Source organism: Saccopteryx bilineata, chromosome 2, assembly GCF_036850765.1.
Source record: "Saccopteryx bilineata isolate mSacBil1 chromosome 2, mSacBil1_pri_phased_curated, whole genome shotgun sequence".
NCBI lineage: Eukaryota > Metazoa > Chordata > Mammalia > Chiroptera > Emballonuridae > Saccopteryx > Saccopteryx bilineata.
In genome coordinates this window covers 281314676-281340872 of record NC_089491.1, presented here as the reverse complement: position 1 = coordinate 281340872, position 26197 = coordinate 281314676, and the positions used below count along the sequence as shown (strand labels likewise).

General features: G+C 47.6%; 1 protein-coding gene across 1 annotated transcript in view; it reads left to right on the top strand.

The window, feature by feature from the left end:
• TBX19 (T-box transcription factor 19) overlaps nt 1-24369 on the top strand; it is a 29908-nt gene extending 5539 nt beyond the window's left edge. The window contains exons 2-8 of the mRNA XM_066255107.1: nt 3760-4024; nt 5415-5549; nt 7250-7311; nt 8684-8745; nt 20457-20645; nt 21205-21340; nt 24084-24369. Coding sequence (XP_066111204.1) covers nt 3760-4024; nt 5415-5549; nt 7250-7311; nt 8684-8745; nt 20457-20645; nt 21205-21340; nt 24084-24369 — 1135 coding nt within the window. The remainder of the gene's footprint in view (nt 1-3759; nt 4025-5414; nt 5550-7249; nt 7312-8683; nt 8746-20456; nt 20646-21204; nt 21341-24083) is intronic.
• The last annotated feature ends 1828 nt before the right edge of the window (nt 24370-26197 follow it).

Genomic DNA, 26197 nt, shown 5'->3' with positions numbered 1-26197 from the left:
ACAAGGTGCTCCCTCACACGTGCCCTGCGAAGAGCAGAGCCCTGGCCGTTCTGCACATGGAGAAGGTAGGTGACATCAGCCGTCTTTACTTTCCTGATGTTCGCTTGTCCTCTGTGTTTGTACTGAGGAAACGTTTAGTACTTCGGAACTTTCACGTGTGTAGTGACGGAGGTGCATGTTTCATTCCTCTCTTTTTTTCTCTAAATGTGAGCATTTCAGAAAAGGCCCAGGACCAGCAATCAGACCATCTCCCTTTGTTCCTCATGGAGGCAAGCCAGTCTTCCTGGCCACTGACAACCCCAACTGACCCCTCGAGATTATTTCTGAACCCCTGCATTTGTGAGTCTTTATAAGTGGGATTTGTCCCTGGCCAGTTGGCTCAGTGGATAGAGTGTTGGCCTGGCGTGCAGACGTTCCAGGTTCGATACCTGGTCAGGGCACACAGAGAAGTGACCATCTGCTTCTCTTCCCCTCCCTCTTCCCCTCCTCTTTCTCTCTTCCCCTCTTACAGCCAGTGGTTCGGTTGGTCCGAACTTTGGCCTCAGGTGCTGAGGATAGCTTGGTTGATTCTAGCATCAGCCCCAGACAGGGGTTGTCAGGTAGATTCCAGTCAGGGCGAATGTGGTAGTCTGTCTCTCTGTTTCCCCTCCTCTCACTTAAAAGAACAACAACAAACAAGTGAGATTTCTGCTGTCAGGGGCTCTGTGTCCACACTTGGCCAATATTAATAAAATAAGGGAAAATATTAAAATATCTTGTAAAAGGGGATTGTTTAGCTGGAGGTGAATAGGAAAGACTAGATAAAAAAAACCCTTCCAGGAAGCAGGAACCAGAGAGTGTGCCACTGGATGGATTGAGACGACAGGCAGTCTCCCGATAGGAGAAGTGTCATTTCTGTTAACGTGGAATAACAAGTCGTGTCCTTATGGGAGGGGAGCGATGGGGTGATGCAGTGCCTGGGTAGGAGCCAGGCTGGGGACGTATCCTCAGATGCATTGCTTTCCCCGGGGATTGCATTACTTCCTACACGTGTCCTAACCTATCTGCATTAGTTTTCTCCCTGTGAGCCACCCACGCAGGGAAGGGAGGGTTCTGCAGGGAGTCAGAGGAAGAAAGGGGGCCGTAGGATGAGCCACTACCCACAGGTCATCCCGAAGAACTCAGCTCCCCATGCCAATGACCGTGATTCAATGGGGGAATAAACATGTGGGTGGCATAAAAGGTATTAACGCAAACTTTTTTTTGAGAGATCATTCACGTCACAATCTGATTCAGCCCTTTGTAAGTACTCAGGTCAGTGGTTTTAGAATACTCACAGAGTGGTATGTTAATCATGAGTATCTAATTTTAGAACATTTTTGTCACCCCCCCCAAAAAAAAAGAAACCCCATAGCCATTAGCAGTCACTCCCCATCCTATGGGTGTTCTCGTCTTCAGAGAGGAAAGCAGAGGGTGGGTGGGAGGCAGTGTGGATGTCCTTGTGTTTCTTCCAAACTCACTGTCCAAGATGAGATTTTAGAGCGGATGCAGAGCCGGGCCAGCTGAAGCCTTGGACATAATGGCAATACTGCCAACATATCCAGAGCGCTTAGCAGGTGCCAGGCGTTATACAGTGGTCGGCAAACTCATTAGCAGAGCCAAATATCAACAGTACAACGATTGAAATTTCTTTTGAGAGCCAAATTTTTTAAACTTAAACTGTATAGGTAGGTACATTCCTTATCGAGGTAGCGCCCGCACGTGGTATTTTGTGGAAGAGCCACACTCAAGGGGCCAAAGAGCCACATGTGGCTCACGAGCTGCAGTTTGCCGACGAGGGAGAAGCACTTTGCATACATTAGCTCATTGAGTTTGGTTAATTACCCCCCAAAAATTCATTTATATTTTGCTCATTTTGAGTTCTTGCAGCAGCAACTTGGAGGCTGGGTGAGTGAGATGCTGAAATGGACTGTTGGCGAGTTTCAGCAGGGCAGCTCACAGCCATATATATTCAGGAAGGGTGGGAGCTGCCACCAAGCATACTGAGCCGGAACCCACACTCCATCGTTCTTCAGGTGGCCTGTCGGAGGTTCTAGCTACTGGACACTTTACTCAGTGCCAGACAGAGAGAGGGACCTTGGTTGGAGTGACAGTCACAGTCCCCGGGCTCTTTGCATTTTGCCAAGAGGAGCTTTGGCGTGGTCCCCACGGCAGAGCACTCAGGAAACAGAAGCCTGGGATGCAGCCACAGGCGCAGGAGCCAGCAGGGGAGTTGGGGAGGAAATATCAGTGAGCTGGTTGAGCTAATGGGGAGAAGATCCTATCCATGTCCAACAGCTCAGGGAGCCCATGTAAGTGACACTCAGGAGACTGGAGCCCAGCTGGCTCGAGTCCATCTCTACATCCACCCCTGCCTCCTGTGGATCAGTCCCTTCCTTCCCCACGGGTAACAATTCCTGTCGCACCTCATCGCAAAGCTAGGCACCGCGGCACAGGGCGGGATGTGCTTGGTGACCTTCCGGATGCTCACCTGTGCCCTTTGCGGACCTTCTTGCACCCCTTCTCTTAGGATGAACCCATCCCGTTTCCCTTCCGGTTCTCCCCCAGCTCATCAGAAGCACCAGTCCTTAGACTACCCTCCCCACTCCCTTGCATGGCTCCTTAGTTATTGTCTTAAAAGCTGAGGGTACCCTAGACCCGTATGCCTGGAGCTTTCATGTTCCTAGGGCTCACCTGAGGATTTTGGAGAAACGGGTTCTGACTGAGTAGATCTGGAGTGACGGCCGAGGGTCTGCATTTCCCTCAGCTTCCGGCTACACTGACATGGTGGTTCACGGACCACTTTGAGCAGCAGGTGTCTAGACTCCGGAGGGTTACTTTCTCAATTTGGAAAGGCAGATTTTAAAAGCAGTATTAACAAATCAGACAAGCGCTGGGGCAGACAGAAGGGGGTGGGCGTGTGCCTGGAAGCCAGGTCTTGAATGGACGGATTAGAACAACTGCGAACGTTTGGTGAAGGAAGAAGAAACCAAAGGGGGTCAGAAGCCAGGCGGCGAGGTAGTCGCTGCAGATATCCACGAGAGCCGACTTGCTGTGTGTTGTAAAGCACGAGGAAGGACATGTGATTATAGACCAGCGTGTCTCACAGTAAAATCCCCGGAGCACAAAGGCCCTCAAAGTGCTCAGGAAAAGATGGTTTCACCGTCATTTAAGTTCACAGCATGCACCTTCTGTGCCTCCTCCTCCCAGGCGTATGGTGCACACCTGCATGGTAAAAGCTCTGAGAAGTCCCACGGGAAAGGCTAGGCAAGCAATCCCTTGCTCACGTCATCACGAGACCATGCTGTCACTGTCAGTGCCGTTACTGTTATTTGGGGCTCGGGTTCTCGTGAGACGGAGTGGGACCGCTCTGTGGCGTGGGTGTGAGAATCCCATGGGTGCTGGGAGGGAGGCGTGGAGAGGCTCTCTGTATGAACGGACATCTAATTATACCCCCTGGGCTGCAGGTTCCTCTGCCAGATGACTAGATCAGTGGTTTTCAGGTTTGAACTTGGGACACACCACTTAAAAGTAGAACGCCAGTATCAAATGCATTTACAAAAGAGGCTCTGTTGGCATTGGGGCTGCTGGGTGGGCTCCTCTTTAGCTGGCCTCTCCCCAGGATTCTCTGCACTGTCAGAGAGGCACTCTGTAGAAGATCTCAGGGTTGACAGGGGCGGGGCAGTGTCCCTAACACTCTAACATCCCTCCTGTGGCTCCGTTTCTGCCTTTTTCTTTCAGACGGATGTTCCCCGTCCTGAAGATTAGTGTCACGGGGCTGGATCCCAATGCCATGTACTCCCTCCTGCTGGACTTCGTCCCCACGGACAGTCACCGCTGGAAGTATGTCAATGGGGAGTGGGTGCCCGCAGGCAAGCCCGAGGTCTCCAGCCACAGCTGTGTCTACATCCACCCGGACTCCCCCAACTTCGGGGCCCACTGGATGAAGGCGCCGGTCTCCTTCAGCAAAGTCAAGCTCACCAACAAGCTGAACGGAGGTGGGCAGGTACGGTCCTGGGAGCCCCGGCCGCCCGCTGCCCCTGCGCCACACTAATCAAGAAAAACAAGGGTGCATTTAGGCAATTAGAGGGGTCCTCACTGGCCTCTTCTCCCACAGAAGCCAATTATTCCCCAGAGCCCAAATGTAAACAGGAATAAACAGCTCTTAATTGGTGCTTTCAGTTTTTAATGGACTTCCTGATGTGAAGAGAGAGCTTACTTAATCATGGGGCCCTTTCAGCATACTGTCTTTACCGGGGAAGGAGAGGAGGAGGGTGGCACGTTATTGTTATTTCCTCTTCTTTATTTATTTATTTTTGGTGAGAGTGGCCTGTTGGCAGTGGACACATGCCTTACTCAGGAGCCACTCCTAATGAAATAATTGCTACCTCCACTTGGGCATTAGTATAATTATCAATATAATATGGAACCAGCTTGGGGTTTGCAGGAAAGAAAGAAAAAAACCACACAAAACAACAAAAACCTCAGACAGACCTCAAATAGGGAAGGTTTTACTTAAGGTCTTTCAGTGAGAAGAAACAAAATTTGGGGACATTTTTCCTCTTTTGTTGTATCTGGTAGGACTAGGAATAGTGGGGTCCCGTGGAGGGTTGTTACTTTATCAGATGTGGAGTTGTGGGGGGGGGTTAGAGGAGGTCTGTTCCCCCCACCCCCACCCCCACCCCCGTATTTCACTTGGCCAGTCCCTTCTCTGTGCCCTGCCCTGTTTTCTCTGTGCCCTGCCCTGTTTTCTCTGTGCCCAGCCCGCTGGGACGGAAGGGGCTTTGCAATTTTCAGAAGGTCCCAGTTCTTTTTTAAACAGGAACCCGAAAAGTAGACTGTTATTGCCTCCCAGTGTCACAACACGAGGCCTTGAGCAAACCACTCGTTGGTGACATGGAGTGGGTTTTCCATAACCAGCTGACATGGCCTAGAGATTCCTCTTCAGGCAGCCCCTTGGTGGGGTGCAGCCATGGTCCGTGAAGTACTGGCTCCCCCCCCCCCCCAGTGAAGGACACCAGTATGTTTTCATGGACCAAATCTCCATTCTTGTGCTGAAAATGGAGAGAGGAAAAGAAGGCAGTTAATTAGGATTTGGGCAGAACACTGAATATTCTTTAGAGCAACTCCGCTGGCACCTCAACCCCCACCCTCCTATAAGCTCCCACGTGAGGGTCCTGGGAGCCCCTGGGAAAATCCTCCCTTCACGTGTCAGAGCGGTGCGGTGCCACCTTAGGTGACCAAGCATTCGCAGTATGTGTGGCACCCAGGGTGGTGCTGAGCTTGGGACAGACCATGGAGGCCAGTGCGTCCGCCAGTTCCTGCCCCATTCCCGTGGGAGCCTAGGCCGTGTGCACTGCACGTCTTACTTTACTCTTCTCCTTGCACCTCAACAGATAATGCTGAATTCCTTGCACAAATACGAACCCCAGGTCCACATCGTGCGCGTGGGGGGAGCCCACCGCATGGTCATGAACTGCTCCTTCCCTGAAACCCAGTTCATTGCGGTGACTGCCTATCAGAACGAGGAGGTAAGGGGGCGTGTGTGTGTGTGTGTGTGTGTGTGTGTGTGTGTGTGTGTCACCTGGGGGAGCGTGGTTGGCGGGTGGGGATGGGGAGTGCTTTTATTGCCATGTCCAATCTGGAGTGGCAGGTTCGGGATTCGGACACCCTCGGCAGAGATGAAGTTAGGTGGCGGGGTGGTTGCTCGCCACAGCTTCTTGCCTGTTTGCCCGAGGCCCGCCAACACTTCCTGTCCTGGTGTCAGTGGGCTGGTCGTGCATGGTAATAACCCCAGTGCAAACCCGAGGAGGGGGTGGGGGCCCTGTGTCCAGGTCCGTGTGCCCCCTGCTCCATCAGCCGGCCTCTGGTCACTGAGCACAATCTGCTCCTCCTTCAGGGTGCCTCATGCTGTCTGTCCTATTGGTTGGTTTTTCTGAGTGCACCGAGGTCTTTTCCCTTTTGGCCTGAGCCGCTCTGACCGTCTCAGCCGACTTGCCGGAAACCGGACTCTGCATGGGTCGTGGCAAGATGTGTGGGTCCGTTCTTGTCCTCTGCAGGGTCCCAGGCTGGCTGGTCATCAGTAGCACCTGCAGAAGCTTGGATTCTTTCTGATTAAACTTAAAAACATTTTTCTGAATAGAGATGAGACTGTAGATCTGCCTGTGTACAGAACACGTGTAGAGAAAACACACTCGGGTTGTATGTGCCGTGTCCCTGGAGGATGGGATCAAAGGGTAGGAAGGAGAGAATACATTTTATTTTATTTTAATCTCTTAGCTTTCATCTTCATGGTGTACGTCCGTCCCGTCTGTGTGCTACGTGGGCTTTTAAAAAGTTCCATGGAGCCAGGAGAAAGAAGTGGCCAGCGGGCCAGCACTGACCCTGCCCGCCTCCTTGCTCGCTCCCGGGCCACAACAAGGGCCGCACATCCCAGGCCTCTGCTGATGAAAGCCTGCTTTTCAGAATTCATTTATTCAGCGGGTGCTTGTTGAGTCTTCCTACCTGCTGCAGGCTCTTCCTGCAGTGAATAGAACTGGTGTGCGCTGTCACCTCAGACGCTCATGTCCCCATGGGGAGGGATATAGACCAAATATACCGTACATCATCTGTGCATCCTATGTCTAATGCATGATGTTGATATGTCAGGTGGCCCTTACAAAGAATGGAACAGGCTAAGGCCCGTGGGCATAGAGTGACAGGGCGTGTGGGTGAGGGTTTGTGTCTTGTGCTAATGTGGCCCAGTGGGTAGGCGACTGATTACTCAAGAACAAGGAGGTGATGTCCGACCACTCTCACGGGGAGGCGGGATCTCACTGCCGTCCTTTTCTCCATGTTTGCAGTGACTAGAAGTGTGACTGATGCGTGCTAGGTGGTCAGTAACTGTTGGGGGAAAAAAGGAATGGATGAAGAAAAGAGGGTGCCAGGTTTCACTCCTGAGGTGCCGCTCATTTCCAGCACCGTGTCCTGGCTTGGCTCACGCTTCCCTGCTGGTGGTTGTCATTTCCACCCCGGGCTGCCATAAAACGGCGCTTTGCCGGAGATGGTGCAATCAATCTATCGATTGGTAGTGGTTTCCTGCGGGAGTGAGCATGGAAACATGGCAGATGGTGGGGGTGGGGGAGAGAGGGGGACGGTTCTGATTTTATAAGACAGTCGCGCGGGGGGGGGGGTGCTGTTTGTTCCTGTGTGCTCTGCTTTCATTAACACTTCTCGTCTTTGTGAACACAAGATAACAGCTCTCAAAATCAAGTACAACCCCTTTGCCAAAGCCTTCCTGGACGCCAAGGAAAGGTGAGTTGGGACATCCCCGTCAAGCCCCTCGCCCTGACTTCAGCTGGGTGACCCTCCCACCAGGAGCTAGACCGGCAGCACTTACTTTACCATTGATAGAATACCCGATTTCATATTTGACAAAATCCACCCAATCCAACCAGCCCCACAGTTCTCTGTTCCTTACTGTAAAGGTTCCGGAGGACCTCTAACGGGTCATGTTGTGTTGGCTGCTTGACAATAGATTCTTGAAAGTAGCATAACCACATTAAAAAAAAAATTCAGTGGTTTAGATTTTAAATAGTTCGCTCTGCCATCCCCAGTTGTGTCTCCTGAGTACAGCAGTTTCAATAAGTTGGATTAAAAACAACAACAACAACATTGAGCCTGGGAAAGATGAGTAATTCATCAAGGTGAGAGGTTCATGGCTTTCAGGTCTGAGAGGAGCTAGAGACTTCTGGGATGCAAATGATAATTCTCCCACTTTGGGCCGATGACTTCCATCTCTTTCCATTCTAAGATAAAAAATTAAAAAAATAGTAGTACTTATCCACACTGATGGTGCTTGTTGACCTCCATGAACAAGGCCTGGAGTAGAGATACGATTACCATTGAAGGGCTCGGATTTTGTCAGCCAAGTTTCAAGTCTTTTTTGACACTTCCAATAACGGTCTGATTTTTCCTTTTCATCTTAAAGCCTCCGGGTTAATGGACAAGTGATTGTAACGATGCCACAGTCATCTGTCCTGTCACTATATGACTTAATTTTAGTTTTGTACAAGACATCCTTATATACTTTTTCAGATCAGTAAAGGTTGAAAGAAAACCTGATATGACAGATGACAGAATCTGGCTTCAAAATGGTAGCCATTTGGTATAAATCAGAAGACTTGATGTTGAGTCCGAGCTTTACCATTTCCTGACTGCATAATCTGGCCGGGGTCAGTTTAACTCCCCGAGATCCACTATTTTTTTAATCTGCAAAGTGGGCGTAGTAGCATTTTTCTTGCAGGATGGGTGAGAGGGCGGGGTCTAGCATATCACAGGGGTGGTTGTGCCTTGACATCCTTCGCGAATCTTGGCTCTTGTCACTAGTGCTTGAATTTTTCCGGGCAGGAGCAATGGCTAGAAATCAGGAAGGTCTAAAATAAGGCAGGGGATAGTAATAAACATGGTAATTTGGAAGAACTGTAAAATTGCGATTCAAAGAGCCATGGTGTACAGGTTGATCCAGTGCTCTGAAGGAAGGGAGATGTGGGAGAGATAGTAGCTTCGCAGGAAAAAAGGTATTTGATTTTTAAGAACTGGATGGCTCCCCAGAGAGACTCCGGGGCAGACTCCTTGCTGACCGTGTAGCACACAGGACAGCACAGCACGTTTCCTTCTCTTCCAGGAACCACCTAAAGGACATTCCGGAAGCTGTCTCCGAGAGCCAGCACGTGGCCTATTCCCACTGTGAGTTGGGTGACCGCGGGTGTGGGGGAGGCACCGGGGGTGACACGATGAGCCATCTCCCACCACATCAGACTCTTCACCTGCTGTGACAACCCAGGCCTGTTCCCAGTCTTCCATCAAGACCCAGCAAGTTATTTCTTCCACTTGAGACGAGTCTGTTCCGTAGAGTGTTCCGAGGGGGCGTCAGCAGAGCTTAGGCAGGAGATAAGAAGGGACGATGAGTCTCTTAAACTCCAGTTTCATGTCAAGTGAGGCAAAGAGCTCTCAGAAGTCCCTGGGGTGTATCTCCTACCCAGGACCCTCTGTGTTCTGGATTTCCCCATTCTTGATACTTGGTTATTTTCACGCTGGTCACCACGGCCTGTCCCCTAAAGCTGCCATGGGGAACCCAAGGTCAGGGACATCAGAGTGGAAGGTGAACCCTGGTGTCTGAGAAGCTCTCTAATTCGGGTTTGGTGGTTTGTTTCCCAGCCATAGAATCCCCGCACAAAGCCTGAGGCATCTTCCTCTGATGCAAACATTTTGGAATAGCCCCTCTAAGAGGGGCTCTCAGTAAAGCACTTTTTAAAGTGACCCGAAATAAAAAGTCTTTGCATAGAACCTCATGTTTTCAAAGTTCATGCATTGCAGCCTTCTCAGCAGACTTCTGGAGCTGTGTACCGTGGGTGGTATGGCCCAGAAACCTAGTTCTGGGAACAGATTGCCTGGCTTTGGACCAAATGGACACCTGAATCTTGATCCTATTGGTCAGAAAGGGACCCCATGCGCCCCATGTCTGTATACAACAGTTGGAAAATGGGGACAATGGGATTTGTTGAGAATGACTCACCCACATTTTGTAATAGGCACTCTGTACAGTCTGTTTACTTGTCCGTAACGAGTATTAAGGTTTCTAATAAAAGACTCATGTCCTTATTACTGAGCTTGGTGACAACCCTTAGTGAACGACATTCTTTTTTTAAAAAATAAATAAATTTTTATTAATGTTAATGGGGTGACATATAATAAATCAGGGTATATATATTCAAAGATACATGTCCAGGTTATCTTGTCATTCAATTATGTTGCATACCCATCACCCAAAGTCAGATTGTCCTCTGTCACCCTCTATCTAGTTCTCTTTGTGCCCCTCCCCCTTCCCCTCTTCCTCCTCTCCTTCTGCGCCCTCCCTCCCTCCCACCCCTAGTAACCACCACACTCTTGTCCATGTCTCTTAGTCTCGTTTTTATGTTCCACCAATGTATGGAATCATGCAGTTCTTGGTTTTTTCTGATTTACTTATTTCACTCTGTATAATGTTATCAAGATCCCACCATTTTGTTGTAAATGATCCGATGTCATCATTTCTTATGGCTGATAGTATTCCATAGTGTATATGTGCCACATCTTCTTTATCCAGTCATCTATTGACGGGCTTTTTGGTTGTTTCCATGTCTTGGCCACCGTGAACAATGCTGCAATGAACATGGGGCTACATGTGTCTTTACGTATCAATGTTTTTGAGTTTTTGGGGTATATACCCAGTAGAGGGATTGCTGGGTCATAAGGTAGTTCTATTTTCAGTTTTTTGAGGAACCACCATACTTTCTTCCATAATGGTTGTACTACTTTACATTCCCACCAACAGTGAATGAGGGTTCCTTTTTCTCTGCAGCCTCTCCAACATTTGCTATTACCTGTCTTGTTGATAATAGCTAATCTAACAGGTGTGAGGTGGTATCTCATTGTAGTTTTGATTTGCATTTCTCTAATAACTAATGAAGATGAGCATCTTTTCATATATCTGTTGGTCATTTGTATTTCTTCCTGGGAGAAGTGTCTGTTCATGTCTTCTTCCCATTTTTTTTATTGGATTGTTTGTTTGTTTGTTGTTGAGTTTTATGAGTTCTTTGTATATTTTGGATATTAGGCCCTTATCTGAGCAGTTGTTTGAAAATATCATTTCCCATTTAGTTGGCTGTCTGTTTATTTTGTTGTCAGTTTCTCTTGCTGAGCAAAAACTTTTTAGTCTGATGTAGTCCCATTCATTTATCTTTGCCTTCATTTCTCTTGCCTTTGGAGTCAAATTCATGAAATGCTCTTTAAAACCCAGGTCCATGAGTTTAGTACCTATGTCTTCTTCTATGTACTTTATTGTTTCAGGTCTTATATTTAGATCTTTGATCCATTTTGAATTAATTTTCGTACAAGGGGACAAGCTGTAGTTGAGTTTCATTCTTTTGCATGTGGCTTTCCAGTTTTCCCAGCACCATTTGTTGAAGAGGCTTTCTTTTCTCCATTGTGTGTTGTTGGCCCCTTTATCGAAAATTATTTGACCATATATACGTGGTTTTATTTCTGGACTTTCTATTCTGTTCCATTGGTCTGAGTGTCTATTTTTCTGCCAATACCATGCTGTTTTGATTGTTGTGGCCCTATAATATAGTTTGAAGTCAGTTTTGTAATGCCCCCAGCTTCATTCTTTTTCCTTAGGATTGCTTTGGCTACTCGGGGTTTTTTATAGTTCCATATAAATCTGATGATTTTTTTTCCATTTCTTTAAAAAATGTCAAAGGAATTTTGATGAGAATTGCATTAAATTTATAAATTGCTTTGGGTAATATGGCCATTTTGATTATATTTATTCTTCCTCTCCAAGAACAAGGAATATTTTTCCATCTCATTGTATCTTTTTCGATTTCCTTTAACAATGCTTTGTAGTTTTTGTTATATAGGTCCTTTACATTCTTTGTTATATTTATTCCTAGGTATTTTATTTTTTTTGTTGCAATCGTGAAGGGGATTTTTTTTTAGCTCGTTTTCTAATATTTCATTGTTGGCATATAGAAAGGCTATGGATTTATGTATGTTAATTTTGTATCCTCCAACCTTACTGTATTGGTTTATTGTTTCTAGTAATCTTTTTGTGGAGTCTTTGGGGTTTTCGATGTATAGGATCATATCATCTGCAAAAAAGTGCTACCTTTACTTCTTCTTTTCTGATAAGGATGCCTTTTATTTCTTTCTCTTGTCTGATTGTTCTGGCCAGAACTTCTAGCACCATGTTAAATAAGAGTGGAGAGAGAGGACAACCCTTTCTTGTTCCTGATTTAAGGTGGAGAGTCCTCAGTTTTATGCCATTTAATATGATGTTGGTTGATGGTTTATCATATATGGCCTTTTATCATGTTGAGATATTTTCCTTCTATACTCATTTTGTTGAGTGTCTTAAACATAAAGTTGTGTTGTATTTTATCGAAAATGCCTTCTCTGAATCTATTGATAAGATCATGTGGTTTTTGTTCTTTGTTTTGTTGATGTGGTGTATTACGTTAACCGTTTTACATATGTTGAACCATCCTTGAGATTCTGGGATGAATCCCACTTGATCATGATGTATTATTTTTTTAATATGTTGTTGTATTTGATTTGCCAGTATTTTGTTTAGTATTTTATCATCTGTATTCATTAGAGATATTGGTCTGTAATTTTCTTTTTCTTTTTTTTTTTTGTATTTTTTTTTTTTTTTTCTGAAGCTGGAAACAGGGAGAGACAGTCAGACAGACTCCTGTATGCGCCCGACTGGGATCCACCCGGCACGCCCACCAGGGGCGACGCTCTGCCCACCAGGGGCGATGCTCTGCCCCTCTGGGGCGTCGTTCTGCCACGACCAGAGCCACTCTAGCGCCTGGGGCAGAGGCCAAGGAGCCATCCCCAGCGCCCGGGCCATCTTTGCTCCAATGAAGCCTTGGCTGCGGGAGGGGAAGAGAGAGACAGAGAGGAAGGAGGGGGTGGGGGTGGAGAAGCAAATGGGCGCTTCTCCTATGTGCCCTGGCCGGGAATTGAACCTGGGTCCCCCGCACGCCAGGCCGACGCTCTACCACTGAGCCAACCGGCCAGGGCCTAATTTTCTTTTTTTTGTGCCGTCTTTGCCAGGTTTCGGTATGAGGGTTATGTGGCCTCATAAAATGTGTTTGGAAGTATTGCTTCTTCTTCAATTTTTTGGAAGACTTTGAGTAGAATAGGATCCAAGTCTTCTTTGAATGTTTGATAGAATTCATTAGTATAACCGTCTGGGCCTGGACTTTTATTTTTGGGGAGGTTTTTAATAGTTTTTTTCTATTTCCTCCCTGCTAATTGGTCTGTTTAGGCTTTCTGTTTCTTCATGACTCAGTCTAGGAAGGTTGTATTGTTCTAGGAATTTATCCATTTCTTCTACATTGTTGAATTTGGTGGCATATAGTTTTTCGTAGTATTCTACAATAATTCTTTGTATATCTATGATGTCTGTGGTGATTTCTCCTCTTTCATTTTGAATTTTGTTTATATGAGTCCTTTCTCTTTTTTCCTTGGTGAGTCTTGCCAAGGGTTTGTCAATTTTGTTGATCTTTTCAAAGAACCAGATCCTTGTTTTATTAATTTTTTCTATAGTTTTTCTGTTCTCTATTTCATTTATTTCTGCTCTGATTTTTATTATTTTCTTTCTTTGGCTGGTTTTGGATTGTCTTTGTTCTTCTTTTTCTAGTTCCTTAAGGTGTGAAGTTAAGTGGTTCACTTGGGCTCTCTCTCTTGTTTGTTCATATAGGCCTGAAGTGATATGAACTTCCCTCTTATCACTGCTTTTGCTGCATCCCAGAGATTCTGATATGTTGTATTGTCATTGTCATTTGTCTGTATATATCTTTTGATCTCTGCGCTTATTTCTTCTTTGACCCATTCATTTTTTAAAAGTATGTTGTTTAGTTTCCACATTTTTGTGGTTTTTTTCCCCTCTTTTTTGCAGTTGAATTCTAGTTTCAAGGCTTTATGATCAGAAAATATGCTTGGTACAATTTCAGTTTTTCTGAATTTGCTGATGTTATTTTTGTGGTCCAACATATGGTCAATTCTTGTTCCATGTATACTAGAGAAAAATGTATACTCTGTTGCTTTGGGATGAAGTGTCCTGTAGATGTCTATCATATCCAGGTTTCGTTTAAGGCCAACATATCTTTATTGATTTTCTGTTTGGATGAACGATCTAGAGCCATCAGCGGTGTATTGAGATATCCAAGTATGATTGTATTTTTGTCAGTTTTTGTTTTTAGGTCAATAAGTAGCTGTCTTATATATTTTGGTGCTCCTTGGTTTGATGCATATATATTAAGGATTGTTATGTCTTCTTGATTCAGTATTCCCTTAATCATTATGAAATGACCATTTTTGTCACTGAGTACTTTTTCTGTCTTGTAGTCAGCATTATTAGATATAAGTATTGCTACACCTGCTTTTTTTTGGATGTTATTTGCTTGGAGTATTGTTTTCTAGCCTTTCACTTTGAATTTGTTTTTATCCTTGTTGCTTAGATATGTTTCTTGTAGGCAGCATACAGTTGGATTTTCTTTTTTAATCCATTCTGCTACTCTGTGTCTTTTTATTGGTGAGTTTAATCCATTTACATTTAGTGTAATTATTGACACTTGTGGGTTCCCTATTGCCATTTTATAAATTGCTTTCTGTTAGTTTTGTATCTTGTTTGATTCTTCTCTTTTGTTTTTCTATCATTTGTTTTTGTTTGGTTGTATTCCATACTTCTTTCCTCTGTTGCTATCTTTTTTAAGTCATGTGCTTCTGTGGTGGTTTTTTCAAGGGTGGTTACCATTAAGTAATGAAAAGGGTACCTACCATATTCATTGTAGTACCCTATCTTATGAGTGTTTCTTTTTTTTTTGCTTTTGTTGTCACAGTTTAAGTTTGGTTTTATTGTGTTCTTGGTGGAGCTTTTACTTGTGGTTTTGTTTTGTTTTGCTCTTTGAATCTGGTTGGAAAACCCCCTTTAGTCTCAGGATTCTTTTTTTTTTTATGTGCCTTGACCGCGGGCCTTCAGCAGACCGAGTAACCCCTAGCTTGAGCCAGCGACGTTGGGCTCAAGCTGGTGAGCTTTGCTCAAACCAGATGAGCCCTTGCTCAAGCTGGTGACTTCAGGGTCTCGAACTTGGGTCTTCCGCATCCCAGTCCGACACTCTATCCACTGTGCCACCGTCTGGTCAGGCGGAAAACCCCCTTTAGTATTTCCTGAAGTGGGGGTTTTCTGATGATAAATTCCCTCATCTTTTCTGTATTTGTGAATGTTTTTATTTCTCCTTCGTACTTGAGGGATAGCTTTGATGGGTATAGTATTCTTGGCTGAAAGTTCCTCTCTTTCAGGGCTTTAAATATTGGGGTCCACTCTCTTCTAGCTTGTAGAGTTTCTGCTGAGAAGTCTGATGATAATCTAATAGGCTTTCCTTTATAAATTGTATTCTTCTTTTCCATGGCTGCCTTGAGAATTTTTTCTTTGTCGTTGGTTTGTGCCATTTTCATTATGATGTGCCTTGGAGTAGGTTTGTTGTGGTTAAGAAAACTCGGTGTTCTGTTTGCTTCTTGAATTTGAGGCTTTAGTTCTTTACACAGGCTTGGGAAGTTCTTGTCTATTATTTGTTTGAATATATTCTCCATTCCATTTTCTCTCTCTTCTCCCTCTGATATACCTATTATTCTTGTTATTCTTTTTGATAGAGTCAGACAATTCCTGTAGGGCTTTCTCATTTTTTTTAAATTTTTGAGTCTCTCTCTTCTTCTCTCTGTTGTGCCTGAAGTTGCTTGTCTTCTATGTCACTAATCCTACCTTCTATCTGGCCTGTTCTATTAGCTAAGCTTGTTACCTCGTTTTTCAGTTCATGAATTGAGTTTTTCATCTCTGTTTGATTTGTTTTTATAGTTTTAATTTTCTTGGTAATATATTCTTTGTGTTCGTTGAGTTGTTTTCTGAGCTCTCTAAATTGCCTTTCTGTGTTTTCTTGTATATCTCTGAGTATTTTTAGGATTTCCTTATTTTTTTATTTTATTTTATTTTATTTATTCATTTTAGAGAGGAGACAGAGAGGGACAGAGAGAGACAGAGAGAGAGGAGCTGGAAGCATCAACTCCCATATGTGCCTTGACCAGGCAAGCCCAGGGTTTCAAACCAGCGACCTCAGCATTTCCAGGTCGATGCTTTATCCACTGTGCTACCACAGGTCAGGCCAGGATTTCCTTATTTTAAATTCTCTGTCATTTAGCTCCAAGGTTTCCAATATATTAAATTTTTTCTCCATAGATTTTTCCACATCTATCTGTGCTACTTCTCTATCTTTTGTATCCATGATATTTGATTTCCTTTTTCTTAATGGCATCTGAGGGTGGTCTTGTTAATAACACTAATGAAAATTAATAAAGAATAAAAAGTAAAAAAAAAGTTAAAAAAATGGAAAAAAATTTGGAGAAAAAAAAACACACAAAAAGCCCAATAATAATTTATTATTCCCCCCCCCTTTTTTCCTTCTCTTCTCCTCCTCTACCCTCCTTCTTAGGAAAATATCATGATGAACTGTGAATTATATTATGCTAAGTGGAACAAAAACTGCCTATAAAGGAGGGTCTGAGTTGGGGGGGAGGTGTTCAAGGGGCAAAAAAGGAAGTAGGGACCCACAAAATGCAAAAAAGAAAAAATTTTGGGTCAAGTATAAAATGATTTGCTTGTAAGTGATGGTCGACTAAGAGATATAATGAGAGGGATAAGAGGGAAACGGGAAAAAGGAAAAAAAACCTATTGTATTAAGTGGAGCAAAAACTAAATAGAATGGAGATCCTGGATTGGGAGAAATGCTAATGAGTTAAAAAAGCGAGGTAAAAAGCACCCAAAATGCCACAAAAAAAGCCAAAAAAAAAAAAAACTTGAGTCCCAAATTAAATAATTTGTTCAGGATTGAGGATTGAATGAGAGGAAAAGTAAAAGGAGAAACGAAGAAACTAATAGTGAGGGAGAAATAAGAAAAAGGGAAAAAGGAAAAGAAAAGAAAAAGAGGGAGAGAGAGAGAGAGAGAGTTAAGGGTTTTGGAGTATAACCCTCATGGAGAGTAAGGAAGAAGAAAAGAAATAAAATGTAACACTTATGAGTAGTATAGTTCAAGAAGAGGACAGAATAAGACGGGCAGAAAATAAAAGGACCAAGGTGGAGGAAATAGAAATAATAATGATAAAGGCAAGAAGATGAAAGAAACAAAAAAATAGTGGAACAAGTTATAAAGTCTGTGGATTTTTCTTGATTTTGAGAGGTTAACTTCTTCCTTTTTCTTTCCTCTCCCTCTTCCTGGTCGGTGACTCTGTACCCCAGGCTCTGCCCCTGTGGCACGCTTAGGTAGAGATTTGCAATTGATGAGACTCTACGGCGATGTCATATATTAGGCTTCAGTCTTGTTGCTAGTCAAGGCTTGTTAGTGTTTGCAGGCTCCGACAATGAGAGAGTCTGTTTTCCCAGAGCTTCTCTCCTAGTCTCTCCTTCCTGAATTAGCAGTCTGATGATCCAGCTATGAGGCTGCTGCTGCCTCTGCCAGGGGAGTAAGAGGCTCAAAGAGCTGGCAAATCCCCACTCTATCCCCACTCAATGCAGGGCTCTGGGTAAGGCTCTGGCAGTCAGAGCCACCAGTGTAATCAGTAGGGGCTGGGAGCCAATTGCTCTCAAGGTGACTTTCTATGAGCCTCCAAGCCTGTTCAGCAGCCTAGCACTCTGTGGTAGCACTCTCCCCAGGCTTTCCACACTTTATAACCTGTTTTGGCTGGGAAGAAGATGCACTAGTCACTGCCTGCAGTACAGGAGGTCTTAACATCTGCCAAGTCCCTCTTTTTAGCGTATATCCCTGAGTATGAAAGCTCTGCCAATCAGAAGTTGCCTCCACCCCTTTAGCAAGAGGCACTAAAAATATCACGTCTCTTGTCTTAGATTGCTGAACTGAGAGAGATACTGTCAATTAGAGCCATGTAGGTCAGTTGGGAGGTGAGTAGACTGTGGGTTAAGCTAATTTCAGCGATTGGATCCGCCAATCTGATACAGAAAGGATTGCAAGCTGCCTGCGCGCCCCTCCCCCAACACTTGATTGTTAGCTTGAATGGCTGGGTGAGGTGCCCCACCCACCCAGAGAAGCTCGGGTGTAGGGAAGTTCACTTTGGCTACTCCTTGTATGCCGCTGGCAGCTGCTGCCCATGGTGCAGGCAGTTGGGTTGCTCAGAGCACCCGGGTGGTTGCTCGCGGCGCGGGTGTTTGCTCCAGTGGGCTGATTCACCACAGGCACACTCTTTCCTTGGCTTGAATGAACGTCCGTGCTGCAGCCTAGCTCCCTCCACACCCTTAGCTCCCCCCGACTCTCAGTTCCAACTGAGAGCAGCCTTTGCTCAGGTTAGTGAGGAAGGTAGAGTGTTCCTTTGTCTGACTTATTTCCTTCAGGGTTGATTATATATTTAGTCAATTTTTTGCTTGACCCTACCTTCGCCTTCAGTGTGTGGAACTCCCAGACACTCCAAGGATAGATTTTTCTGTCTCTGGTTGATGAACTTGTTGAAATTTTGGGGAGATTTGCCGGTCGCACTCCTCATGGCACCATTTCTCTGACGTCCTGAACAACATTCTTGAGGAGCAGCTCTGGTCCTGTCTGAATCCTCGTGTGGGGGGTCTCAGTTGAGAGGTGGCCAGAGAGAGGACATGCTTCTTGTCTCAGAGGCAGCCTTACGAGGTCTCAGCCTTTGACTATGAACTCAGGGTGGGTAGAGCCTTCTGTTGAGAATCTTCACTCATTTTTGTTTTTATTGTAGCAAAAAAGACACATCACATAAAATGTGCCCTTCCAACAATTTCCAGGTATGCAGTAGATATTGTCAACCACATTCTAGGGCAGAAGGTACCCAGAACCAGTATCCCTCCTGCGTGATCCAAATGACACCCCGCCATCAAGAGCCCGCCTTCTCTCCTGTCCCCCAGCCCCTGGCAACCCCCAGTCTACTCTCTGTCTCTGTCCCCTTTAGTTACTTCATTTAGAGGGAATCACGCAGTCCTTGTCTTGTTATAATTGCCTTTGTTCCTCTTTTTCAGGCTTCTCTGGGCTCTTTGGGGTCTTTTGAGATCTCGTAGGAATCAGTAGATCTCTTTGGGTCATAGGAACGTTTCAATAATATTAACTCTTCCAGTTCATGAACACGGGCTTTTTTTTTTCTTTTTTCTTTTTGTCACTTATTTGTCTCTTCTTTAATTTCTCTTAGCAATTGTTTTGTAGTTTTCACTCTGAGCGCTGCCAGCTTGGTAGTGTATTCCTAAATTTTTTCTTCTTTTGTCTTAAGTGGAATTGTTTTCTCACTGGCCCCTTGCATGGGTTGTTCATGGTGAGTGTGTAGAAACGCAACTGCTTCTGTGCTTGCCACTTTGCTGAGTTTGTCTATTAGTTCTAATGTGTGTGTGTGTGTGTGTGTGTGTGTATGTGAGAGAGAGAGAGAGAGAGAGATTTTTTTGAGTTTTCTTCACACTAAGATCATGTCATCTGCAAACAGAGATAATTTTATTTCTTCCTTTCCAATTTGTATGCCTTTGCTTCCTTTATATGTATGTATGTATGTATGTATGTATGTATGTATGTATATGTATATATTTTTGCCTGATTGTTCTGGCAAGGACTTCCAGAACCATGTAGAACAGAGGTGGCAAGTGTTGGCATCCTTGTCTCATTCCTGGTCTCAGAGGAAAAGCTTTTTTTTTCTTTTTTTCTTTCTTTTTTTTGTATTTTTCTGAAGCTGGAAACAGGGAGAGACAGTCAGACAGACTCCCGCATGCACCTGACCGGGATCCACCCGGCACGCCCACTAGGGGCGACGCTCTGCCCACCAGGGGGTGATGCTCTGCCCCTCCGGGGCATTGCTCTGCTGCGACCAGAGCCACTCTAGCGCCTGGGGCAGAGGCCAAGGAGCCATCCCCAGCACCCGGGCCATCTTTGCTCCAATGGAGCCTTAGCTGCAGGAGGGGAAGAGAGAGACAGAGAGGAAGGAGGGGGTGGGGGTGGAGAAGCAAATGGGTGCTTCTCCTATGTGCCCTGGCCGGGAATCGAACTCGGGTCCTGCGCACGCTAGGCCAACGCTCTACCGCTGAGCCAACCGGCCAGGGCCGAAAAGCTTTTGGCTTTTGACAGTTGGGTTTGTTCGTAGCCGTGGGCCTGTTGTCCATGGCCTCAGTTAGATTTGGGCCATTTCCTTTTAGTCCTGGTTTGTCTAGTGTTTCTTTTCCTTTTCAATCACAAAAGCGTGTTACATTTCATCAGATGTGCTTTCTGGGCATCCCTTGAGGTGATCTTTCACCAACAAAAATCTGTGAAACAGTCCGCAGCCTTCCAGAAGGTTCTGTACAATTCTTGCTGGCACGGCACTCTAGCCGGCTTCCCTGTCCTTTTGTTTGCAGGATTCTCTTGCTTTTTGGGAGGGTGATGGGAGGCAGTGAGGACCTCCCACCGAGCAGAAGGAGGGAGACCTTACCCCTTCTGTGTAACCACATTAAACCGTTCTAGTAGCTGTGGGTTGGTGAGCTACGCATGCAGCTCACGTCTACTTCTTAGACTGGTTTCTCATCCATTCAGTGGAGTCGGAAGCAGCTTACTCCTTGAATTGCTATTAACGCCTGCATTCAAAGTAGTTTTTCCTATGGCTGTGATTGCAGGGTCACTAACTCAGATAGGACCTGTCATCCCACCTAGACCACTAACGTGGCCGCTGACATGGAAAGGGCGTGGCCAGGGCTGGCGGTATCCATGTCTGCGCAGGAGATGATGTTCTTGTCGTTGGCACAGAAGTGCAGCTATGCAGAGTGGCCGGTGACCTGATTTCTGGAGTCAGCCCCTGTGTCTCTCTCTTGCACATTCTAGTGGGAGGCTGGATCTTCTCCAACCCGGACGGAGTGTGTGCAGCAGGAAATGCCAACTACCAGTACGCGACGCCTTTGCCTCTGTCGGCCCCCCACACCCACCATGGCTGTGAGCGCTACCCGGGCCTGCGGGGACACCGGCAGGCTCCCTACCCTTCTGCGTACATGCACCGAAACCACGCTCCCTCAGGTGTGACTCAGCGCGCTGAACCGTCAGGCGCCCGGGTAGGGGTGGAGAGTGGGGGATAAACAGCCAGCAAATAGAAGGGTCTGCAGGTGGGACCCCTCTTCTCTCATGCATGGAAGAGTATTGTGAGAGGTTTTAGTCTCCTTGGGACGCTGAGAAGGAAGGAGGTCCCGGACCTCAGATGTCTCGTCGGGGGCACGGGTGGCCCTTAGGCTTATCGTGAGGGGAGGATGACATGGTCCATTCTTAGAGGGGAGTGAGTGTGGTGGCATGTTAGGGCTGTGTCTCACAGCGCAGAGCATCCCAGCGCGCTGAGCCTCACCTGCAATGTGATGAGTTGTTGGGAAGACTAAAATATGGATGACATGTGGCATATGGCTGATGTTCTAAAGACCCAAGCTCCCTCCCTTTTCTGATTCCTTCAGAGAGTACTCATGGCTCCTGGCACCCGGAACCCCAGCCGTGGCTATCTTTTGCCCCAGGAGAGTGTCACTGGTCACCCACCCCCTTTATTATATGGTCTGCAGGCTCCTCCCGCTGAGCTGCTGTCATTTCTCCACAGTGAATTTGATAGAAAGCTCTGGCAATAATCTGCAAGTTTTCTCTGGAGCTGACAGCTGGACTTCCATCTCCTCCACACCCCATACCAGCATCCTATCTGTGCCCCACACCAGCGGACCCATCAACCCAGGGCCCAGGTAGGACCAGAGCCTCAGTGGTCCCAGGGGGTGGGGGGCATCTGTTTTCTAGGGTGGCTTGGTCTAAGCGGTTACCCTGACTTCCAGCCACTGGGTGGTGAAGGTTAACAACAGGATCGACTTCCAGTCCTGCAGGAAGGGTGCTGGGAAAGCCCCTGCTCAGCCATGTACTCTTTTTCTGGGTATGTTTGGTGTTTTACTTTGCAGAGGTTAAAGACATGACGGCCTGGGATCATTGGCCTCACACCAGTAGAAATACTCCAGGCAGAGAGTGAACACAGGTGGTTGGAGGGGAAAAGTGGACACGAGCACTGAGAATTCAAGGTCTTTGACTGTCCTCGGGCTTATAAGCTGCCCAGCTGAACAGGGGGACAGAGTGTGGGTGCCTGGCTCCCCATGCAGGTCACAGGGCCAAGGGGGACACAGAGGACTCATCATCACACACCTGTCACACCAGAGACCCGCGATCGGTCTTTACCTTTGAAAATCGGGGTGGGGAGCGGAGGAAACGAAGCCTGTAATCCAATGGACGTGGGCTTGAATGCCCGTTCTCTCTCTGTTGACTGCGTGACCTTGAGCAATGTCCTGAGCCTCCCCGAGCTGCTCCAACGGTCCTGTCTGTAACAATCGGGGCGGCGCCGCAGGGTCCCAGCAAGGTCCAAGTGAGCAAAGGCGTTGACGTGCTCTGCGAATAGCAAATTCCATATCTGTGTCAACGGCTACACTCAGCAGAGGTCTGAAGACATTTGAGAAGGTCCAAGAAGAGATTCAGAATCAAAAGATGGGGTTGGGAAGGTGTCAGAGGACCTGCGATTTGGGGGGTCTGGGAGCAGTGAGAAGAACACAGGGCTTTGGTCTACAGCAGTGCCTCTCACATTCCTCCTGCACGTTAGCATCCCTGGGGACACTGTTAAAATGCATTGTTGGGGACTAAGATCCTACATTCACCATAAGCTTCCAGTTGTTGCTGGTGTCGCAGTGAATTGTGATCTTGATGTCACCATGGCCACAAGAACCCTCGGCATGCCGCTGGTCCAAATTGAGACGTGTGGTCAGTGTAGTGTACGCATAGAATTTGTACGAAGCAAAGAATGAAGTACTCAATGAATTTTTTTTTTACACCAAATGCATAATATGAAATAATATTTTACCTGGTCTCAGTTACAATGAACATTTATTAAGGTTTTTTTATTTCTTTTTAAAAATGTGGCCATGAGGAACGTTAGCTGGGCAGCTGTGGCTCACATACATTTTATTTCAATTAGACAGTGCTTGCTTGATCAGACCTCAAGGGAATGCCCTGACTTGGGCTGTGTGGCAGGAAGTGAGAAGGAATGCCCTTGAGGATATTAAACAATCACATGCCGAGTGTGGTCCTAGGTCCTTTGTGGAAGTCCTTTGCAGTATTCAAAGGCATCCACCAGGCTGGTACTTGAAAGTCCTATTTTACTGATCAAGGAACTGAAGCCAAGAAGCATTAAAAAGTTCATGAAGGTCGCACGGGAGGTGCTATAACTCAGTCATCCCTGGATTCCTACTGGCCCAGGAGCCCCCAGCAAGGGGCCTCTGAGCCATCTTGCAGAAGAAATGGGGGCCGGAACCTGGCAAGCTGAGCTGGTGGGGAAAAAAACAAATGTCCCAGGCACAAGCTTCTGCAGGTTTTAGGCGGTCCAGGGATGTCTGAAACAGGGTGTTGTACTTCTGGTTTCCTCAGGGGCATGTTTAACCCCTTCCTGCCTCTGTAGAGATTTTGCATGAGAAAAACGCATGTGTCAAAGCCATCACTGGGTGATGAGTCTGTTGGCTCAAAGCCTTGAAGGTCATTCTGCCAGTTCTGGTTGCCATCCTTGCCATCTCGGTTCTATGTGAACATGTAAAATGGGCCCCACGTGATGGCTGGAAAGCTCTGAAAAACCCCGCATACCCAGGCTGCGGACCAGGCCGGGTGAATCAGAGTCTCGGCGGGTGGGACCCAGGCAGCAGGATTTGATGAAACTGGCTAGGTGACTGTGTGCACCCAGGTGGAGAGCCAGGGTAGTGTGGTAGACTAAGAGAAGTCCAGAAAATGGTCCGGCTCCCCCGGCCTTTCCGCCAGGGGCCAGAACAGACCTCGCTGGGGACCAGGAATGGAAGGATTCCTTTTAACAGCCATTAACCGAGTGTCGTGTGCTAGGCGTCCCTTTGCTGTCTTGCTGAATCCTCGTAGTGGTATCTGAAGGTGTGTATCATCTGAAGATGGGGGAAATGGAGGTTCAGAGAGACTCACTTGTCCAAGGTCACGGAGCTAATAGTGACAGAGGTCGGATTTGGTCCCAGGCTTCCTGACCCCAGTGCGTCCTGGTTACTAGGTCCCATTGCCTCTCCTACCTAGTGAGACATCTTGCTCACAGATCAGAGCATCCCAACACCCCCTTGCCTGGCCCCTTGCCCCTGACATGGGCTGTGAGGGTGGGGGGAGGCCCAGAGACGTACAATGCTGTGTTCAGAAGGGAACAGCTTGCTCGTGGCAGGGCCAGCCTCAAAATGCAGGTCTCTGGACCCCCGATCAGAGGCTTAGCCCTCTGTCTCTCACGGCAATCCGGCAGAAATAGGGTCGGTCTTTGTCAGAGCTGGGAACACACTGTGGCTGGGTGCCCCTTCCTGGGTCCCTGTAACACCCTCAACACTGTGTGCTCCTCGGGGGGCCTGTCCTGCCTGGAAACGCCCTTGAGCCTCACCCCCCTCTCTTTCTCTGTCTCTGCAGCCCCTACCCGTGCCTGTGGACCATCAGCAACAGTGGCGGGGGCCCAGCCGGGTCGGGCCCAGAGGTGCATGCCGGGTCCCCGGGAGCGTTTCTCCTGGGTAACCCAGCTGTGACTTCGCCCCTGTCCACCCAGGCACCCACTCAGGCAGGAGTAGAGGTTCTGGCGGAGCCCTCGCTGACCAGCATCGCTGTGTCCACCTGGACGGCAGTGGCCTCGCATCCATTCTCGGGCTGGGGGGGCCCAGCCGGGGGCGGCCATCATTCTCCCTCCTCGCTGGACAGCTAGGTGGGACCCACGGGCTGGCGGGCGGGCGTCCATCCGCAGAGAACCTTCTATGTGTGGAACACTTAGAAACCCCGCCTGCCGATTCCGGGGAGGGAGGCTGGGAGAGGGGGCAGGGGCGGCGGTGGTTCTTCCAGAAGCCGACTGGCCGATTGTTCAGTGTGGATGATGCTACTTATGCTGCACACGGCTCTTTCTACCGTCTCCTGTTTGCATTCTCCTCTTCTCTGCTGCATAGCCCCACTGTGCGTAGGTGGCCACAGTCCACTGAGTACCTTGCTTGTGCCTTGTCCCTACTCCCCAGGGATCCTAGCAGGCTGTCCTTCCTGTCCTGGGAGGGGTGCAGAGATGTTCCATGAGCTCCACATTTACCTCCCTGAGGCCGCTGCCTGGTGCTCCGTGCAGCCCTGGAAGGGATGTTGTGGCCACAAGGCTGCTCGGAGGGCAAGAGAGGCCATCATTCAGAGCAGAGCCAGCAGAGAAAAAGCTAGTCCCAAGGTGCAGTAGGTACCTGGCATGGAGGAAGTGAGGGCACGGTACTCCCTTGCTCAGAAACTCTCCGTGGCTCCCCACTGCCTGCAGAGCAGTCCTGGCTCCTTGCTTCCCACCAGGTGGTCCTTGGCTGGCCAGCCTCGCCTCTCCTCCCGCCTGTGCTCCCTGTCACATGTCAGCACCCGATATATCAGTCGAGAGAGATGTTCTGCCTTGGTTCTCCAAGTGTTCAGCACCCATTCACACTGCCGCACCTTCTCCTGACCTGTCCTCGGTGCAGCCCTGCTGTGCAACCCTGCCCTCCCCAGGACGGGATGGCGGCAGCACCACGCCCTGCATTGGACCTCTCCCTGCCCACCTGGGTCATTGTCGTGGTCAGCACCCCGACCCAGGCATGCTGGCTCTGGCCCTGCCCCCCCACTGCTGGCCTCTGTTGTAGAGCTCCCCTCATTCTACCTGTCCTTCTCTGACCTGTAAGCACGTCTCTCCCCTACAGACTGTAAGCCCCTTGGGGGTGAGGCTTAGGCTTTTCTGTGTCCCCCCCCCCCAGCTCCTGGTTCTGTGCCTTGCCTGTCATAGGTGCCCAATAAACATGGGCTGAGTTGAACTGGTGTGAGGTGCGTTTGCTACAGGACAGCAGTGGAGGCGGGGCTCCAAGATGGAGTCTGGGGTGGGGCGGCCTGTCAGTGTGGGAGCCCACGCTGGTGTACCGAGATGGGGTAGGTTAGAGCAGCTACACCCGAACACTGGTCCTTGGCTCTGCTGTGCTGTGGTCACCCGGAGCACCTGCTAGAAATAGATTCTTAGACACACTTTACACTTGCTGGATCAGAGTTATTGGGGCTAGAATCCAGGAATGTCCATTTCAAACAAGGGCTCAGACAATGGTCCCAGAGTCAAGTTTGGAAAAGATTTGCCTAGAATAGAGAAATAGAATGATAAATACTCTAGAAACCTCATTCCAGAAAAAAAAAAAAGTCAACTTCTGCTCCAGCCAAGGTCATTGCTGCAGCCAGTGCCCAGCCAAGGTCATTGCTGTAGCCAATGAGGAAACTTACTGTTTCTTCTTTGCCTCTCCTGCCCACTTCTGGATGTGCTGATAACCCCAGGACCGAGGTTTCCAGACCTGGGTGGTGAGTGGTTCTCTCAGCATTGACGTCCCAGTGCGCTGATCGAGCAGTCACTTGGGGTGTTGCTGAGGGGAGTCTAAGTCCCACTCAGAGCCCAGCAGTGGTCAGCTGCTCCCACCACTTTTCCACCAGCTGAGCCCACTCAGACCCGCCCTACGCCAAGCTTTGGTCTGGGCTGTGCAAACCATGGTCCTATGGCATCCTTAGTT